Genomic DNA, 18,618 nt, shown 5'->3' on the forward strand with positions numbered 1-18,618 from the left:
TACATTAGACCGTATCTGTCTCATTTTCTTCGCGGATGCACTGTCCGTTTACATTAAAACGCCTGGAAACGCCGGGAAACGGGAATCCGCCAGGGTCCACGTATTCAATCTAGATCGTGTCTGGTCCGGTGCTGTGTAAGCATTGAGAATACGCGGATACGCTGTGCTGAGCTCTAGCTGGCGTCGTCATTGGACAACGTCACTGTGACATCCACCTTCCTGATTCGCTGGCGTTGGTCATGTGACGCGACTGCTGAAAAACGGCGCGGACTTCCGCCTTGTATCACCTTTCATTAAAGAGTATAAAAGTATGAAAATACTGCAAATACTGATGCAAATACTGCCCATTGTGTAGTTATGATTGTCTTTAGGCTTGCCATCCTTCCACTTGCAAGTGGTAAGTGATATGTGCTGGGATCACACACACAGCGGCTCAGTCCCGAATCACTGCTTGTGCACTTCACTCGCGCACTCTGTGAGCTGCGCAGGGCCAGAGTGCGCACCCTCCAGAGGATACTCGCTGTTCAGGGCGGAGTGATTTGGAGCGCAGGATGCCTGCGGAGCCGAGCGTATCCGTGTATTGGTGTTGCTGTGTGCACGCGAATCGTGTATTGGTGTTGCTGTGTGCACACTAATCGTTTTAAAAACGTTAATCTGATGATCCGCTGATACGGTCTAATGTAAACCCCACCTAATGCTGCTAATATGGCTGTTCAGCATTGGCCATGTGACTGATTAAGTGAACATACAACCTTCTCTGTTTTAAAATGCCAAAATATCACAAATGATACAACATATGATTGGCCAGTGGGTAGTAATGAGCAGTTCTTACCTGTGATTGGGAGTTCACGTCTGCTCCTCTTTTCACCAGCAGCTTAGCCACTTCCTTCTGCCCAGCCAATGAGGCAATGTGGAGAGCAGTATTTCCTTTCTGCACAGCCAATCAGATAGAGGAACAGAGATTTAAACTGGCACTGTATGTATGTATGTATGTATGTATGTATGTATGTGTGTGTTTGTGTGTGTTGAACCTTGGTAGCTGAGTTTACAGTTGCTCCTCTCTCCAGCAGCTCCTCCACCAGCTCCACATGACCTTCTTTAGCAGCGAGATGAAGAGCATTTAACCCATTCTAGAAACACACACACACATTGTGAATGTTACACAACTCACATATTCACTTCATTATGATTATGAGCAGATGAAGTGTGTGTTTACCTGGTTACAGGTGCTGATGTCTTGTCCTCCCTTCAGAAGCTCCAGAACTTTTTCAATGTTTCCAGCTCTTGCTGCTCTCAAGAAACTGGTGTTACTGTCCGACTGCAGAGACAACACACACACACACACACACACACACACACACACACACACACTAAAGTAAGCACAAGTCTTATTGTAACACTGTGAAATTTTGTGTGTATAGTCATTACAGAAGCCACCCCAGTCATCCTAACTGCTCCACACCAAACAACCTCCAACTACACACACACACACACACACACACACACACACACACACACACACACACACACACACACACAAACTCCATTAGCAGTGCAAAATGCTGTGTTGTATTTCTTGTTCATCCACAATAACAAACTCTTCTATCTGTGTGTTATTGATTAGCCCTTCCCCTCTGAGTGTTACAGGAAGCCCTGAGTAGTTGATCATTAATTATTTAGAAGATAACCTTCGTCCTCGAGCTGCTGAACTTAAAAACATCTTCTGTCCATCTCTCTCTCTCTCACACACACACACACACACACACACACACACACACACACACACACACACACACACACACTCAGAGGAACTGAGAAGGGACTGTGGAGGAACTGAGGAGGAAGGGGATATGAGGAGAAAGAGGAATTGAAGAGTAAATGAGGAGGAAGAGGTCCTGAGGAGGAAGAACTAAGGAGAACTGTGGAGGAAAGATTAAAAAATTGAGAAAGAACTAAGGAGAAAGAGAAAGTGAGGATGAACTGAGGAGGAGGATGCACTGAGAAGCTGAGAAGGAAGAGGAACAACTGAGGAGGAACGATGGAAAGAATAAGAAAGGACTGAGAAAAAATGAGGAGAAACTAAGAAAGTGGAGGAACTGAGGAAGCTAAACTGAAAATTCACTGATGAGGAGGATGAGGGACTGATGAGGAACTGAGGAGACGGAATTGAGGAGGAACTGAGTAGGAAATGGATTTCTGTATCTGTCTGTTTTCTTCACATCACCCTATTGCTGTGTTCCTCCACTGGCTTCCTATAGATGCTGCAAGAATTAAAACATTGATGTTCACCTACATGCACCTACAAAGCCAGAAACAGACCTGAAGGTACTCGTCACACCCCACTCTATAACCTGTTCTGCAACCTTCCCCTAGACCTCACTTTGACCTACACCCGACTCGATAAAAATTTCTACAACTCTACCGTACACCCCACACTGCACCCTGTCCTAGATCCCACTCTGTACCCCGTCCTACATCCCACAGTACACCCTGCTCTGCACCCTGATCTACACCCGACTCTGCGCCATGTCCTACACTCAAATCTATAAACTGCTCTGCACCCTGCCCTACACTCCAAACTGCATTCCATTCTACACTTCAATCTATAACCTGCTATGCACCCCACCATACACCCTACATTGCACACCATTCTACACCCCATTCTATAACCCACTCTGCACCACACCCTACACTACATACTGCACCCTGCTCTACAACCCAGAGGCTTTTCTAAAGCCGTTTCAGTGCATTGCTGGAGTGTGCTCATGGCCAAACTTGCAATGTGTAGTGTGTCAATTGCCACTCCTGTTGGGGGAAGACCAGCTCACAGCCCAGCAGCTTCCAGCCACCAACTTGCTGTAGTATCCAGACCTGAAGTGGGCTATCTTGTAGTGGTTTGGCTGCACCCTGGAACAATATTGCCAACACTTTGGCACGTTGGCATCCAGTGAGCTCAGCCATCTGTTTGCCTTCACTCAACAGCTCCAAGATGCCTGCCTGTGGTGGCTGCTGACAGAGGAGAGTGACACCAATAACCTTATCAGGACCCAGTAGGGGGCGGCATAGTGGTGTAGTGGTTAGCACTGTCGCCTCACAGCAAGAAGGTCCGGGTTCGAGCCCTGTGGCCGGCGAGGGCCTTTCTGTGTGGAGTTTGCATGTTTTCCCCGTGTCCGCGTGGGTTTCCTCTGGGTGCTCCAGTTTCCCCCACAGTCCAAAGACATGCAGGTTAGGTTAACTGGTGACTCTAAATTGACCGTAGGTGTAAATGTGAGTGTGAATGGTTGTCTGTATCTATGTGTCAGCCCTGTGATGACCTGGCGACTTGTCCATGGCGTACCCTGCCTTTCGCCCGTAGTCAGCTGGGATAGGCTTCAGCTTGCCTGCAACCCTGTAGAACAGGATAAAGCGGCTAGAGATAATGAGATGAGATGAGGACCCAGCAGTTGATTGTTCCTTCCAGCAGCTGAACATCATCCTGGGTTCAGTGCCACCACACAGCAGGAGGTGGAGGCAGTCTGGCTGGTGTAAAACATGTTTCCGGAAGCAAGCACCCCGCCCCTTCTCTCTCTCTTTCTCTCTCTCTTTGTGTCTCAACACTCCTCCTCTCTCCCTGGACCATGGAAGAGGCAGCCAATTTCCCCAAAGCCCGCTCTACTAACCTGTGTTCCTCCCTGTTTTCCATCACCCACTTGTGCCTCTGTGCCAATACTACCACTAACTCCCTCTCTCTCACCACAGGTGGAACATGCTCACCAGGACCAAGTCAAAGCCAAGGCAGGTGTTTCAATGTGGGGTATTGAGAAATGCACACCTGGTAAAGGCGAGGTGTGTACACAGGAATGTTCACAAATGTTCACTGGTGCCCGTCACTATCCAATTTAGGGGTGAAAAGCATAATGTGGAGGCATAATGTAATCCTCACCTCACCCATCCACTAATCCTGGGAACTAATTGACCAGGGTTTAAGATATTAGTAAAGCATTTATTTGTGGCTCAGTCCTGCTGTAGTGAAACACGGGGGATTCCAGTGTAGCATTATCTGGAGAGGTGGTCCCATGGCTGTCTGCATCAGCTCCATGTGAGGGGAACACCAAGATTGGGGAGGGCTCTACCCCTTCACTCTCTGCAGGGATTTCCCTTTGGGATTTCCCAGTGGAGCAGTCATAAGAGGAAACCCTAAGGCACACTTTTGACCAAGTGAAAGTAATCAGCGGTCAAAACCTCCAGTCTAATGTTGCACTCTCCTACCCATATTTTTTGGTTATTAAAGATAATGTCCAGTGATGCAGGACACTCAAACAGAAAAGGAAAGACCCAGTTGTTGTTCCTTAAGAGCCGTTGGGAACTTTTATTCCATGCGGCTCACCATAATCCCATGGCAGGGCATTTAGCTCAGGATAAAACACTGAACCATCACCCACTTGTGATGTAATTCTATTTCTATTGGCCAGGCACTCACAGCGATGTTTACAGTTGGCACATGGCATGTTAAAAATGTCAGCTGATGAATCTGTCCACCACCCCAAAAGCACCATTGTGTCTATTACCATTGATCAGAAACCCCTTTTTTGAAAGAATTGGTATGGATACTGAATTCTGAGTTTAATTGTTGATTATGGCCAAAAGGGGACAGTAGGGGAACACTCTTGCTTCTTAGGCTGTTGTATTCAGTGCCCCTAGTGGTTTGTTGTCTTTGTCCTTTGTCTCATGTACTTCTATGTCTGTTTTTGATGTCTTGCTGCAAAACCAATTGCCTTCTGGGAACAATAAAGTTGAAAGTTGAAGTTGATCTCATTGAGCCATTAGATTGGTCTGCACAAGGGTATTGCTTTGTGTTAGTCTTAGTGGACTGTGTAATGCCATACCAGGAGCAGTGCCTCTATGCAACATTTCTGCATGTAGTGTTGCAGAAGCACTCTTCCACATTATCTCCCAAGTCATAATTACAAAATTAGATCCTGAAAGATCAAGGCACAACATTCATGTTTTACATTCATGAATTACTGGGGGTGTGTGTAGTGGTTAGCACTGTCACCTCACAGCAAGGTCCTGGGTTCGAGCCCAGCAGCCGGCGAGGGCCTTTCTGTGTGGAGTTTGCACGTTCTCCTGGTGTCTGCCTGGGTTTTCTCCGGGTGCTCCGGTTTCCCCTAAAGACATTCAGGTTAGGCTAACTGGTGGCTCTAAATTGACCGTAGGTGTGAATGTGAGTGTGAATGGTTGTTTGTCTCTGTGTCAGCCCTGCAATGACCTGGCGACTTGTCCAGGGTGTACCCCGCCTCTCACCCATAGTCAGCTGGGATAGGCTCCAGCTTGCCTGCGACCTTGTAGAACAGGATAAGCGGCTACAGATAATGGATGGATGGATGGAATTACTGGGGATTAAATTGTACCACTGTTTACCATCTGCAAATGGATGAGATGATCGAACAATTTAATCAAACACTTAAACATGATTGGTAAGTTCATTCACAAGAACACTAGAAACTGGGACAGGTGTTTGGAACCCTTCTTATTTGCAGTTCAAGATGTCCCGTGAGCCTCCAAAGTGTTCTCAACATTTGAATTATTGTATGGTCAGAAGCCTTGTGGCATCTTGGATGTCATTAGGGAACACTGGAAGGAGGGACCTTCTATTATTAAAAATGAAATTCAGTACGTTCTTGACCTGAGAGCAAAACTCCACACACTAAGTCACTTAACCCAGGAGAACTTGCTTCAGGTGCAATAATGGCAATTCTAGCTGAATAATGGGGGCTGGACTCCAGAAATTTGCACCAGGAGATGAAGTACTCATTTTACTACCCACGTCAAGCTCTAAATTGCTTGCAAAGTGGCAAAGACTCTTTGAGATCATATGATGAATCAGCGAAGTTAATTTCAGGCAAACAGATAGAGGTGGTGCGCTTCAGATTCACGACCTCAGTCTCCTTAAACCATGGACAAAGGTGGTTCCTGTGACTCTGGCTATACGTAGTGGTTCCCAAGAGGGAGGAGCTAGGACTGGAAGTAAGTGAAAAAGTGTGACCCAATTCACTCCACACCCCTGTGGAGACCACCTCTTGCCATCCCAGAGAGCACATGTTGCCAGGTTGCAGAAGGAATTCTTTGATGTGTTTTTGCCTCTACCTGATCAGACTAAATTGACAGAGCACCACATTCAGACTCATCCAGGTATGGTTGTACCCAGCTGCCCATATCAGCTCCCCAAATACAAAAATAAAAGGTGGTTCAGGATGAACTCAAGGCTATGCTCAATGTGGAGGTAATCAAGGAGTTGCACAGTGATTGGAGCACCTCTGTGGCTTTGGTTCACAAAACTGATGAATCATTCTGCTTCTGTGTAGACTTTAGAAAAGTTAATACAGTGTCTAAATTTGATGCATATCTGATGCGACACATTTATGAATTGCTCAATTGTTTAGGTGTGATTCACTTCTAAGCAACACTGGATTTGTTTCAGAGATGAGCAATTCCAGCGTTATGGACGTGACACTTGAACTCAAAATGGCAACAAATGACCCAGTGCATGTTTTATTGTCTCCCAGTATTTAAACAGGTGTTGCATATTTTAAGGCTGTACCATACTGGAGAAGTGATAGAACAAGAACAATTCCCATAGTACATCTAGGGCATGCCAGAAAACGCCAATAAAAGATGCGTTATGGATGTGACAGAAAAAGTATCACTTTTCTTGGGTGACTGTACATTTTTATCAAACTCTGTGAAATTGTAAACCTAATGTCGAAATGGAGATATCCATTTGATAGAGGGGTCCAAGGTGAATATTAAAAAATCTTTGTTTAAAATATTTTGTATTTCATGCAGAGTTTCGGAAGGAAAAGTCAGCGTTATGGATGTGACGAAATTCCGTTATGGATGTGACACGTCTGAAATAGACATGGCATATGTTTAGAAAATCAGCAATTTAACCACCATAACCCTTTGAAAAACTCTCTAAATATCAGCTAAAACTATCAAAGTTCTTAAATAATATTTAGGATGGCTATTGTTTTGCTGTTTTGTGGATTTTAGCATACATTTCTGTGGCTTGTGGCAATAATATAGAATTGTACATGATCAAAGTTGATTTTAGCTTGGGGTTTACATTATAAGAAAGAAAGACTGACAGTGACATATTAGGTTGGTTACAAATTGGTTCAACTTATTCACATCTGTAAAGTACAGGCCTAGGTGATATCTCTGGGAGTGGTTTTGATGTATTACATGTTGCTTTATTTTTGCATGGTGAGGTTGACATTTACATGGAATTGCCCAGATATTGGCAGATACCCTTGATTCAAATATCCCAAGAAAACAGCCTTTTCCACTCTGTTTGGGTTACACCAGTTTGTCACACCTCTGTTTGGGTTGCTTGGGGCCCCTATGACATTTCAACAGCTCATGGACAGAATCCTCTGCCCAGAAAGTGCAGATGCTGCTGCCTATTTGGATGACATTATTATTTACAATAATGATTGGCAGTAGCATTTACAACATCTGAGGGCTGTCCTGAGATTGTTGAGGCACACAGGACTCACAGCAAACCGAAGGAAGTGTGCAATTGGGCAGGTGGAAGCACAGTATCTGTGCTTCCACCTGGGCCATGGGCAGGTGCATCCCCAAGACTGCAACAATAGTGGTCTGTCTGAGACCCAAGACCAAAAAGGGGGTGATGCAGTTCCTGGGGCTGGCTGCCTATTATAGAAGGTTTGTACCTAATTTTTTGGACATCACCAGCCTGCTAACTGACCTCACTAAAAAGGGGGCACCAGATCCGGTCCAGTGGACAAAGCCATGCGAACAGGCTTTTGCCCAGGTTAAACTGGTTTGGGGGGGCTGCTGCTGTTGCATTCACCTGACTTTGCTCTCCTTTTTTTTTCTTACAGACTGATGCATCAAACAGAGGGCCAGGCACTTTCCGATATTACCTGCTGAGACGCCCTTTCACTCTCTATTCCAACCACACTCTATTCCAGTGGCTCCACCGCATGAAAGATGCCAATGCGATGATCACTGGTTGGTATCTGGCTCTTCAGCCCTTTACGTTCAAGGTGGTACAAGGCCAGGAGCACAAATGGAGGTGGTGGATTACCTCTCCCACCAGTGGGGGGAGTCAGCTGCAGGCCGGATAGCTTCCTGGCCTGAATTGAGTGGTGGGGGTGTGTGGCAGTGGAGGCATGATCAAGCATTGGCTGTGGGTCGTGAGGAATCAGGTAGAACCAGCAGGTAATGTGATGAGTTTCACCTGTGTCTGATTACTGGCATTTTATTTGTGTGTGTCTCTTGTGTTCTTCCAGAGAAAAGCCAGTCACCAGAGAGAGAGAGAGAGAGATGAGCAATCCAGTGCTGTGTGTGTGTGTCTAGTTAAAGTCACTGAAAACATGAAAGTAAACAGAGAATAAACGCACCTTGTGTTGTTGCAAGCCCAGTTCCGCGTTTCCCACAAGCCTCATAAATGTTACAGCTTCTTGATTACATAGTAACTCTGGATGGCCTTTTTGTTTCATATGCAACAGTAAAAGACATTGTTGTGATTATTGACTCCATTCTTGCAGTTGAAGCCCATGTAGATCTTATTACTATGATAGCTTTCTTCCATCTTATAAATAGTGCTAAGATAAAAAAAAATATCACTACAAGATGCATAAAAATTGTTCATGCTTTTGTTCCCTCTAGGTTGGATTATTGTAATACCTTACTGTTCGGATGTTTCAGTAGGTGCATAAACAAACTCCAGTTATTCCAGAATATAGCAGCAAGAGTCCTTACTAGAACCCAAAGATATGACCACATCACCCCATTCTCCACATTGCATTGCTCCCAGTCAAATTTTATCCTTATGTCTGTTACCTTCTGTCTCTCCCTTTTAGTCCCTGCTTTAGCTCAAATAATCTGTGTTCTTTCACACTCTGTCAAACACATATTACTACTGCTCCCTTACTAGATACTAGGGATCCTGACTCCTTCTGCCCTCCAGACCTCTCTGGCCTATGCTGATGCACTACTTCTGATTGGAGCATATTTCACCTGAGAACCACTCACTGCTGCTGGGGATAGCCCCACATGGTTGTCCTAAAATGTTCCATGAGTTTGCTGTGGATGCTATCACATGGACACCCTAAAGATGGATGTGGATGATTTCACTTGGACAACCTAGCACTTGCTCAAAATAGTTTATGCTTTAAGTCTTATTAACCATTCAGTACCTAAATTCACTTGGAGACTATAGACTTAAGACTTAAAACCACTTCACCCTGCTGCTGAAAAAACCTGCCCGAGACCCTTCTGTCATCCAGAACTACCACCCAGTTTCTCTTCTCCCATTCCTATCAAAGATGCTTGAACGTGCTGTTGCTAACCACCACTACTTCATTTCATTTTCCTTCCTGCTTCCTCTCCTCCTCTCCTCCCTCCACTGTGACAGTCCACCACCGCTTCCTCTCTCCCTCCTCTCTTGCCTCCTCTGTCTCCTCCTCCCTCCCCCCTTTGAATCCTTCTCCAATCTTTCCACTGAATCTACTACATTTTCTCTGTTCTCTCTCTTCTTATCACTTAACACATGATCTCCTCTTGTTTCCAGGCCAGCAAGCATCTTCTCCTCCTAGTCCCTGGATGTCTGAAACCCTTCGCTCCAGCAGAAGCAGCCTGCGAGCAGCAAAGAGGAAGTGGAGAAACTCCACAGCCCCAGACAAACTGTCTCACTACCAATTCCTTCTGACAGAATTCACAACTTCACTCACAACAGTTAAGATTAAATGTTATCATTCCAAAATTCATAAATCCATCTCTAACCCTTGTCAACTGTTCTCTATCTTCTCTCGTCAGCTCTCCACCAGCTGCACCTCAGTCTTCCATCACTACAGAGGACTTTGCAGTCTTCTTTGAAGAAAAGATAGTGGACATTCACAACTCCTTCACCACCCCTGTCTGTCCCCCCTGCTTTTTCCTCTCTTTCCACAGCTGATGTCTCCCAGCTCCTGCACTCTCACATCCTAACACCTATGCCCTTGACCCTATCCTCTCATCTGTCCTCCAGACTATCATTCCTAATATCCTCCCATTTATCACCTCCCTTGTCAACTCCTCTTTGTCCTCCAGATACTTTTCCTCCAGCTTCAAACAGGCCCACATCACCCCACTGCTGAAAAAACCCACCCTAGACCCCTCTGTCGTCCAGAACTACGACCTGGTTTCTCTTCTCCCCTTCCTATCAAAGTTTCTTAAATGTGCTGGAGTAGGTTTCCTGATAACATTGCCCTTTAGGGCTAAAGAGCGAGTTTAGAGATGCTCTTAAGCAATGGACATTGTCTCTGTACATGGTTTTCCCGAACTCACTCGTAAGGAGGTCTCTTAAGAGCAATATTACTAAGAGCTTATTTGCAATGCATGTCACCAATATAGACATTAATAGTTGCGAAAGGCATTTGTACTGTAGTTGCTAAAGGCGTTAGTAGTTGCTAAATCCAGTCGATGAGGTCACATGGCATTCATTTTTAACCAAAAACCAATGGAACAAAGTGTTAAAATATGTTAATATATTGTATCATCATTAAGCATTACATATATAATGTGGTAATTAATAATTGAAACTATTTCACATTTTTGGACAATAACTTTTTTTATTCCAAACGTGTTTTTAAATTAAATGAACAAATGTTCACATGAAAGATAATAAGCTAATAATAATAAGCTAAATAATTAAGTAAATGCGTTCCCCATGCCTGCTCATTTCACTGTTACCCAAATATGCAGTCAGGATTATTTCAACTATTATCCACAATGGCAAGTTGTCAATGTTCTCCCTTTATATACTCTCTCTCTCTCTCTCTCTCTCTCTCTCTCTCTCTCTCTATATATATATATATATATATATATATATATATATATATATGAATGAAGTGGGCAGTATGGTGGTATAGTGGTTAGCACCGTCCCCTCACAGCAAGAAGGTTCTGGGTTGGAGCCCAGTGGCTGATGGGAGCCTTTCTGTGTGGAGTTTGCATGTTCTATGTCTGCGAGGGTTTCCTCTGGGTGCTCCGGTTTCCCCCACAGTCCAAAGACATGCAGGCTAGGCTAATTGGTGGCTCTAAATTGACCATAGGTGTGAATGTGAATGGTTGTTTGTCTCTATGTGTCAGCCCTGCGATGACCTGGCGACTTGTCCAGGGTGTACCCCGCCTTTCACCCGTAGTCAGCTGGGATAGGCTCCAGCTTGCCTGCGATCCTGTAGAACAGGATAAAGCGGCTAGAGATAATGAGATGAGATGATATATACAGTGGTGCTTGAAAGTTTGTGAACCCTTTAGAATTTTCTATATTTCTGCATAAATATGACCTAAAACATCATCAGATTTTCACACAAGTCCTAAAAGGAGATAAAGAGAACCCAGTTAAACAAATGAGACAAAAATATTATACTTGGTCGTTTATTTATTGAGGAAAATGATCCAATATTACATATCCGTGAGTGGCAAAAGTATGTGAACCTCTAGGATTAGCAGTTAATTTGAAGGTGAAATTAGAGTCAGGTGTTTTCAATCAATGGGATGACAATCAGGTGTGAGTGGGCACCCTGTTTTATTTAAAGAACAGGGATCTATCAAAGTCTGATCTTCACAACACATGTTTGTGGAAGTGTATCATGGCATGAACAAAGGAGATTCCTGAGGACCTCAGAAAAAGCGTTGTTGATGCTCATCAGGCTGGAAAAGGTTACAAAACCATCTCTAAAGAGTTTGGACTCCACCAATCCACAGTCAGACAGATTGTGTACAAATGGAGGAAATTCAAGACCATTGTTACCCTCCCCAGGGATGGTCGACCAACAAAGATCACTCCAAGAGCAAGGCGTGTAATAGTCGGCGAGGTCACAAAGGACCCCAGGGTAACTTCTAAGCAACTGAAGGCCTCTCTCACATTGGCTAATGTTTATGTTCATGAGTCCACCATCAGGAGAACACTGAACAACAATGGTGTGCATGGCAGGGTTGCAAGGAGAAAGCCACTGCTCTCCAAAAAGAACATTGCTGCTCATCTACAGTTTGCTAAAGATCACGTGGACAAGCCAGAAGGCTACTGGAAAATGTTTTGTGGACAGATGAGACCAAAATAGAACTTTTTGGTTTAAATGAGAAGCGTTATGTTTGGAGAAAGGAAAACACTGCATTCCAGCATAAGAACCTTATCCCATCTGTGAAACATGGTGGTGGTAGTATCATGGTTTGGGCCTGTTTTGCTGCATCTGGGCCAGGACGGCTTGTCATCATTGATGGAACAATAAATTCTGAATTATACCAGCGAATTCTAAAGGTAAATGCCAGGACATCTGTCCATGAACTGAATCTCAAGAGAAGGTGGGTCATGCAGCAAGACAACGACCCTAAGCACACAAGTTTTTCTACCAAAGAATGGTTGAAGAAGAATAAAGTTAATGTTTTGGAATGGCAAAGTCAAAGTCCTGACCTTAATCCAATCGAAATGTTGTGGAAGGCCCTGAAGCGAGCAGTTCATGTGAGGAAACCCACCAACATCCCAGAGTTGAAGCTGTTCTGTACGGAGAAATGGGCTAAAATTCCTCCAAGCCGGTGTGCAAGACTGATCAACAGTTACCGGAAATGTTTAGTTACAGTTATTGCTGCACAAGGGGGTCACACCAGATACTGAAAGCAAAGGTTCACATACTTTTGCCACTCATAGATATGTAATATTGGATCATTTTCCTCAATAAATAAATAACCAAGTATAATATTTTTGTCTCGTTTGTTTAACTGGGTTCTCTTTATTTACTTTTAGGACTTGTGTGAAAATCTGATGATGTTTTAGGTCATATTTGTGCAGAAATATAGAAAATTCTAAAGGGTTCACAAACTTTCAAGCACCACTGTATGAAGTGCCAAAATATTTTGCAGGGCAACTTCAAACCAGAGTGACATGGTGGTGTAGTGGTTAGCGCTGTCGCCTCACAGCAAGAAGGTCCGGGTTCGAGCCCCGTGGCCGGCGAGGGCCTTTCTGTGCGGAGTTTGCATGTTCTCCCCATGTCTGCATGGGTTTCATGACTTCATGTTAAAAATGTTATAATCACATTGTCTGTTATCACCCAATGAGGATGGGTTCCCTTTTGAGTCTGGTTCCTCTTGAGGTTTCTTTGTCATGTCGTCTGAGGGAGTTTTTCCTTGCCACCATCGCCATAGGCTTGCTCATTGGGGATAGATTAGGGACAAAATTAGCTCATGTTTAAAGTCATTAAAATTCTGTAAAGCTGCTTTGCGACAATGTCTATTGTTAAAAGCACTATAAAAATAAACTTGACTATATATAAAGTGCGATGAATCTAGGGGTGGTGTAAGGGAGAAATCTGCATGGCTGAGTCACTGCAACAATGTTCACCGAAGAGGAGACTCTGTCGTCAAACACCACCCCTAGATTCTTCGCACTTATATATATATAGTGGATATAAAAATTTTACACACCCTGTTAACATGATAGGTTTTTCTGATGTAAAAAATGAGACCACGATAAATAATTTCAAAACTTTTCCCACCTTTAATGTGACCTATAACCTGTACAATTCAACTGAAAAACAAACAAATCTGTTAGAGGAAAAAACATAAAAAATAAAAAACGTACAATAAGCTGGGGCGGCACGGTGGTGTAGTGGTTAGCGCTGTCGCCTCACAGCAAGAAGGTCCTGGGTTCGAGCCCCGGAGCCGACGAGGGCCTTTCTGTGTGGAGTTTGCATGTTCTCCCCGTGTCCGCATGGGTTTCCTCCGGGTGCTCCGGTTTCCCCCACAGTCCAAAGACATGCAGGTTAGGTTAACTGGTGACTCTGAATTGACCGTAGGTGTGAATGTGAGTGTGAATGGTTGTCTATGTGTCAGCCCTGTGATGACCTGGCGACTTGTCCAGGGTGTACCCCGCCTTTCGCCCATAGTCAGCTGGGATAGGCTCCAGCTTGCCTGCGACCCTGTAGAAGGATAAAGCGGCTAGAGATAATGTGATGTGTGATGTGACAATAAGCTGGTTGCATAAGTGTACACACCCTGAAACTAATACTTTGTTAAAGCACCTTCTGATTTACTTACAGTATTCAGTCTTTTTGGGTGCACACCTGCCATCAATTAAAATGATTCTGATTAACCCCAAATAAAGTTCAGCTGTCCTAGTCGGATTTTCCTGACATACACTCAGTTGCATCCTCCAGCAAAAGCCAGGGTTCGCAGAGAGCTTACAAAGCATCAAAGGTATCTCATTGTTGAAAGGTATCAGTCAGGAGAAGGGTACAAAAAAAAATCCATGGTATTACATATAGCATAGAGCACAGTGAAGACAGTCATCAAGAAGTGGAGAAAATATGGGACAACAGTGACATTACCGAGAACTGGACGTCCCTCCAAAATTGATGAACAGACAAGACAAAAACTGGTCAGACAGGCTGTCGAGAGGCCTACAGCAACACTAAAGGAGCTGCAGGAATTTTTGGCAAGTACTGGTTGTGTACTACATGTGACAACAATCTCCCGTATTCTCCATATGTCTGGACTATGGGGTAGGGTCGCAAGGCGGAAGCCTTTTCTTACAAAGAAAAACATCCAAGTCTGGCTAAATTTTGCAAAAAAAAATATCAACTCTCCCAAAAGCATGTGGGAAAATGTGTTATGATCTGATGAAACCAAGGTTGAACTTTTTGGCCACAATTCCAAAAGGTATGTTTGGTGCAAAAACAACACTGCACATCACCAAAAGAACACCATACCCATGGTGAAGCATGGTGGTGGCAGCATCATGTTTTGGGGTTGCTTTTCTTCAACTGGAACAGGGGCTTTAGTCAAGGTGGAGGGAATTATGAACAGTTCTAAATACCAGTCAATTTTGGCCCAAAATTTTCAGGTGCCTGCTAGAAAGCTGGAGATGAAGAGGAATTTCATCTTTCAGCATGGCAATGACCCCAAGTATACATCAAAATGAACAAAAGAATGGCTTCACCAGAAGAAAATTAAAGTTTTGGAATGGCCCAACCAGAGCCCAGACCTAAATCAAATTGAAAGTCTGTGAGGTGACCTGAAGAGGGCTGTGCACAAGAGATGCCCTCGCAATCTGACAGATTTGGAGCGCTTTTGCAAGGAAGAGTGGGCAAATATTGCCAAGTCTAGATGTGGCAGGCTGAGAGACTCCTACTCAAAAAGACTGAATGCTGTAATTAAATCAAAAGGTGCTTCAACAGAGTATTAGTTTAAGGGTGTGCACACTTATGCAACCAGCTTATTGTACATTTTTTATTTTTTATGCTTTTCTCCCTAACAGATTTGTGTGTTTTTCAATTGAATTGTACAGGTTATAGGTCACACTAAAGGTGGGAAAACTTTTGAAATTATTTATCACGGTCTCATTTTTTTTTACATCAGAAAAACCTATCATTTTAACGGGGTGTGTACACTTTTTATATCCACTATATACCTACTGTATATATACACAGTCAAGCCCGAAAGTCTGCACACCCCTTTCACCTTCTCCATGCCTTATTAAGAAGAAACCTTTATTTCTCACATGCACACTCAAGCACAGTGAAATTCATCCTCTGCATTTAACCCATCTGAAGCAGTGAACACACTCATTCACACACACACACACACACACACGCGCGCACATATTCAGAGCAGTGGGCAAACATGCTACAGCACCCAGGGAGCAGTTGGGGTTCAGGTGCCTTGCTCAAGGGCACTTCAGCCCAAGGCTGCCTCATGTTAACCTAATCACATGTCTTTGAACTGTGGGGGAAACCAGAGGAAACCCACGCAGATACAGGGAGAACATGCAAACTCCACACAGAAAGGCCCCCGTCAGCCACTGGGCTCGAACCCAGGACCTTCTTGCTGTGAGGCGACAGTGCTAACCACTACACCACTGTGCCGCCCATTTTTTTTTTTTTATGAATTTGTCACCAAAAATACATTACAATACAAATTAAAAAAAAGAGGAACAATTATTGACTCAAACAGATAATTCAAACTAAAACAGGGTGTGACGGGGGAAAGAAACAAAACTTGCATCCCAATTGCAATCTAACCCGCTACAATACTTCATACATTAAGAATATACTCTAAAAAGTACATACATTGCAGATTTATTCTACAATAGATTGAGTTAATTTTTTGTCACAAAATTTTACACAAAATAGCCCATAATGATAAACTGAAAGCAGGTTTTTAGAAAATATGCAATTTTATTTTACTGACAAAAATAGGTTATTTAGGGGTTACATATCTGTACACACCTTAGCCTAATACTTGGTTGATGCGCCTTTGGCAGCAATTACAGCTTCAAGGCGTCTTGGGAAAGAAGCTACAAGCTTGGCACACTTGTGTCTGGACATTTTTCCTCTTGGCATATCCTTGCAAGCTCTGCCAGGTTGGATGGGGAGCATCGGTACACAGCTCCTTCCACAGATGTTCAACTGGATTCAGGTCTGGGCTCTGGCTGGGCCACTCAAGGACATTCACAGACTTTCTCTGAAGCCACTCCTTTGTTCTCTTGGCTGTGTGCTTTGGGTCATTGTCATGTTGGAAGGTAAACCTTGGCCCCAGTCTGAGGTCCAGAGTGCTCTGGAGCAGGCTTTCTTCAAGGATCTCGGTGTACTTAGCTACATTCATCTTTCCCTCTATAAGGACTAGTTGCCTTGTTCCCACTGCTGAAAACCATCCCCACATCATGATGCTGCCACCATCATGCTTCACTGTCGGGATGGCATTAGCCAAGTGATGAGCGGTGCCTGGTTTCCTCCAGATGTGACACTTGGTATTCAGGCCAAAAAGTTCAAGTTTGGTTTCATCAGACCAGAGAATCTGGTTTCTCATGGTTTGAGAGTCCTCTCGGTGCCTTTTGACAAACTTCAAGTGGGCGGTCATGTGCCTTTTACAAAGTAGTGGCTTCCGTCTGGCCACTCTACCATAAAAGCCTGATTTGTGGAGTGCTGCCTGGATGGGTGATCTTCTGAAAGGTTCTCCCATCTCCAGAAGGATACACTGGAGCTCTGTCAGAGTGACCCTTGGGTTCCTGCTCACCTCCCTGGCCAAGGCCCGTCTTCTCTGATCACTCAGTTTGGCCAGGCAGCCAGGTCCAGGAAGATTCTTGGTGATTCCAAACTTCTTCCATTTATGAATGATGCTGGCCACTGTGCTCTTTGGGATCTGTAAAGCTGCAGCAATTTTTCTGTACCCTTCTCCAGATCTTTGCCTTGACACAATCCTGTTTCTGAGGTCTGCAGATAATTCCTTTGACCTCATGGGCTGGAGTTTGCTCTGACATGCACTGTCAACTGTGGGACCTTATACTGCATAGGCAGGTGTTGGCAATCCCCAATCATGCCCAATCAATTGAATTTACCACAGGTGGACTCCAATTAAGTTGTAGAAACATCTCAAGCAGTATCAGTGGAAACAAAATGCACTTCAGCTCACTTTTGGGTGTCATATCAAAGGGTGTGCACACTTGCATACATATGATATTTTACGTTTTGATTTTTAATAAATTAGCACAAATGTCTAAAAATCTGCTTTCACTTTGTCATTATGGGCTATTTTGTGGAGAATTTTGTGACAAAAAATGAACTCAATCTATTGTAGAATATGTCTCTAACATAATAAAACGTGGAGAAGGTGAAAGGGGTGTGCAGACTTTCTGGCTTGACTGTATATAGAAGTGTGAAGAATCTAGGGGTGGTGTTCAATGACAGAGTCTCCTCTTCTGTGAACATCGTTGCAGTGACCCAGCCATGCAGATTCCTCCCTTACAACATTTGAAGGATCTGCCCCTTCCTCACCACCTACTCAGCTCCTGGTCCAAGTGCTGATCCTCTCCCACATGGACTACTGCAACTCTCTTCTTGCTGGCCTTCCAGCATCTGCCACCATACCCCTGCAGCTCATCTAGAATGCTGCAGTCTGCCTGATCTACAATATCCCTCATTCTTCCCATGCTACCCCTCTGCTCACTACCCTTCACTGACTGCCTGTTGCAGCTTGCATCAAATTTAAGACCTTGGTGCTAGCTTAACCGGCAGTCAAGGGGTCAGGTCCAACATACCTCCAGAGACTGATCTGACCCTACACACCAGGCAGATCCCTCCACTCTGCTGCTACTGGTTGCCTGGCCCCTCCTCCTCTCCGCTCCTGCCCATTTCACTGAAGACTGCTGTCTGTCCTGGCTCCCCATTGGTGTAATGACCTGAGGTCAGAATCATCGACTCCCTGACCACCTTCAAGTGCAGACTGAAGACCCACCTCTTCAGGCTGCACCTCTCCCCTGCTTCCCTGCCAACTGTGTAATCACGTAGCTGCCTTAGCAGTCTTGACCAACATAGGCTGTGTGCTGTCTAGCCTGGTCATGATGACTTAGTCACTGGGGTTTTATTTTTCTCTATTTAGTTATACTTTGTCAGCTCATTTATATGGCTGGCTTATTTTCCTTGGCTGATTATTGTTACTTCAACATAATTTTATACTAGGTGTTATTCTGTCACTTGTACATCTTCAACTACAACTTTATCTACAGTGCTGCTTGAAAGTTTGTGAACCCTTTAGAATTTTCTATATTTCTGCATAAATTTGACCTAAAACATCATCG

The 18,618-nt window shown here is 44.2% G+C and overlaps 1 protein-coding gene across 1 annotated transcript in view; it reads right to left on the reverse strand.

Moving 5' to 3' along the window:
• The window catches only part of ank2a (ankyrin 2a, neuronal), a 110,107-nt gene extending 91,900 nt beyond the window's left edge, over nucleotides 1-18,207 (reverse strand). Inside the window, exons 1-5 of the mRNA XM_060915646.1 lie at nucleotides 18,079-18,207; nucleotides 2,872-3,009; nucleotides 1,217-1,318; nucleotides 1,032-1,130; nucleotides 833-931 (exon numbers count right to left, since the gene is read on the reverse strand). Of these exons, the coding sequence (XP_060771629.1) occupies nucleotides 833-931; nucleotides 1,032-1,130; nucleotides 1,217-1,318; nucleotides 2,872-3,009; nucleotides 18,079-18,207 (567 nt within the window). The remainder of the gene's footprint in view (nucleotides 1-832; nucleotides 932-1,031; nucleotides 1,131-1,216; nucleotides 1,319-2,871; nucleotides 3,010-18,078) is intronic.
• Between the last annotated feature and the right edge of the window lie 411 nt (nucleotides 18,208-18,618).

The sequence above is a fragment of the Neoarius graeffei genome, chromosome 3 (assembly GCF_027579695.1).
Source record: "Neoarius graeffei isolate fNeoGra1 chromosome 3, fNeoGra1.pri, whole genome shotgun sequence".
In the NCBI taxonomy this organism is placed as follows: Eukaryota; Metazoa; Chordata; class Actinopteri; order Siluriformes; family Ariidae; genus Neoarius; species Neoarius graeffei.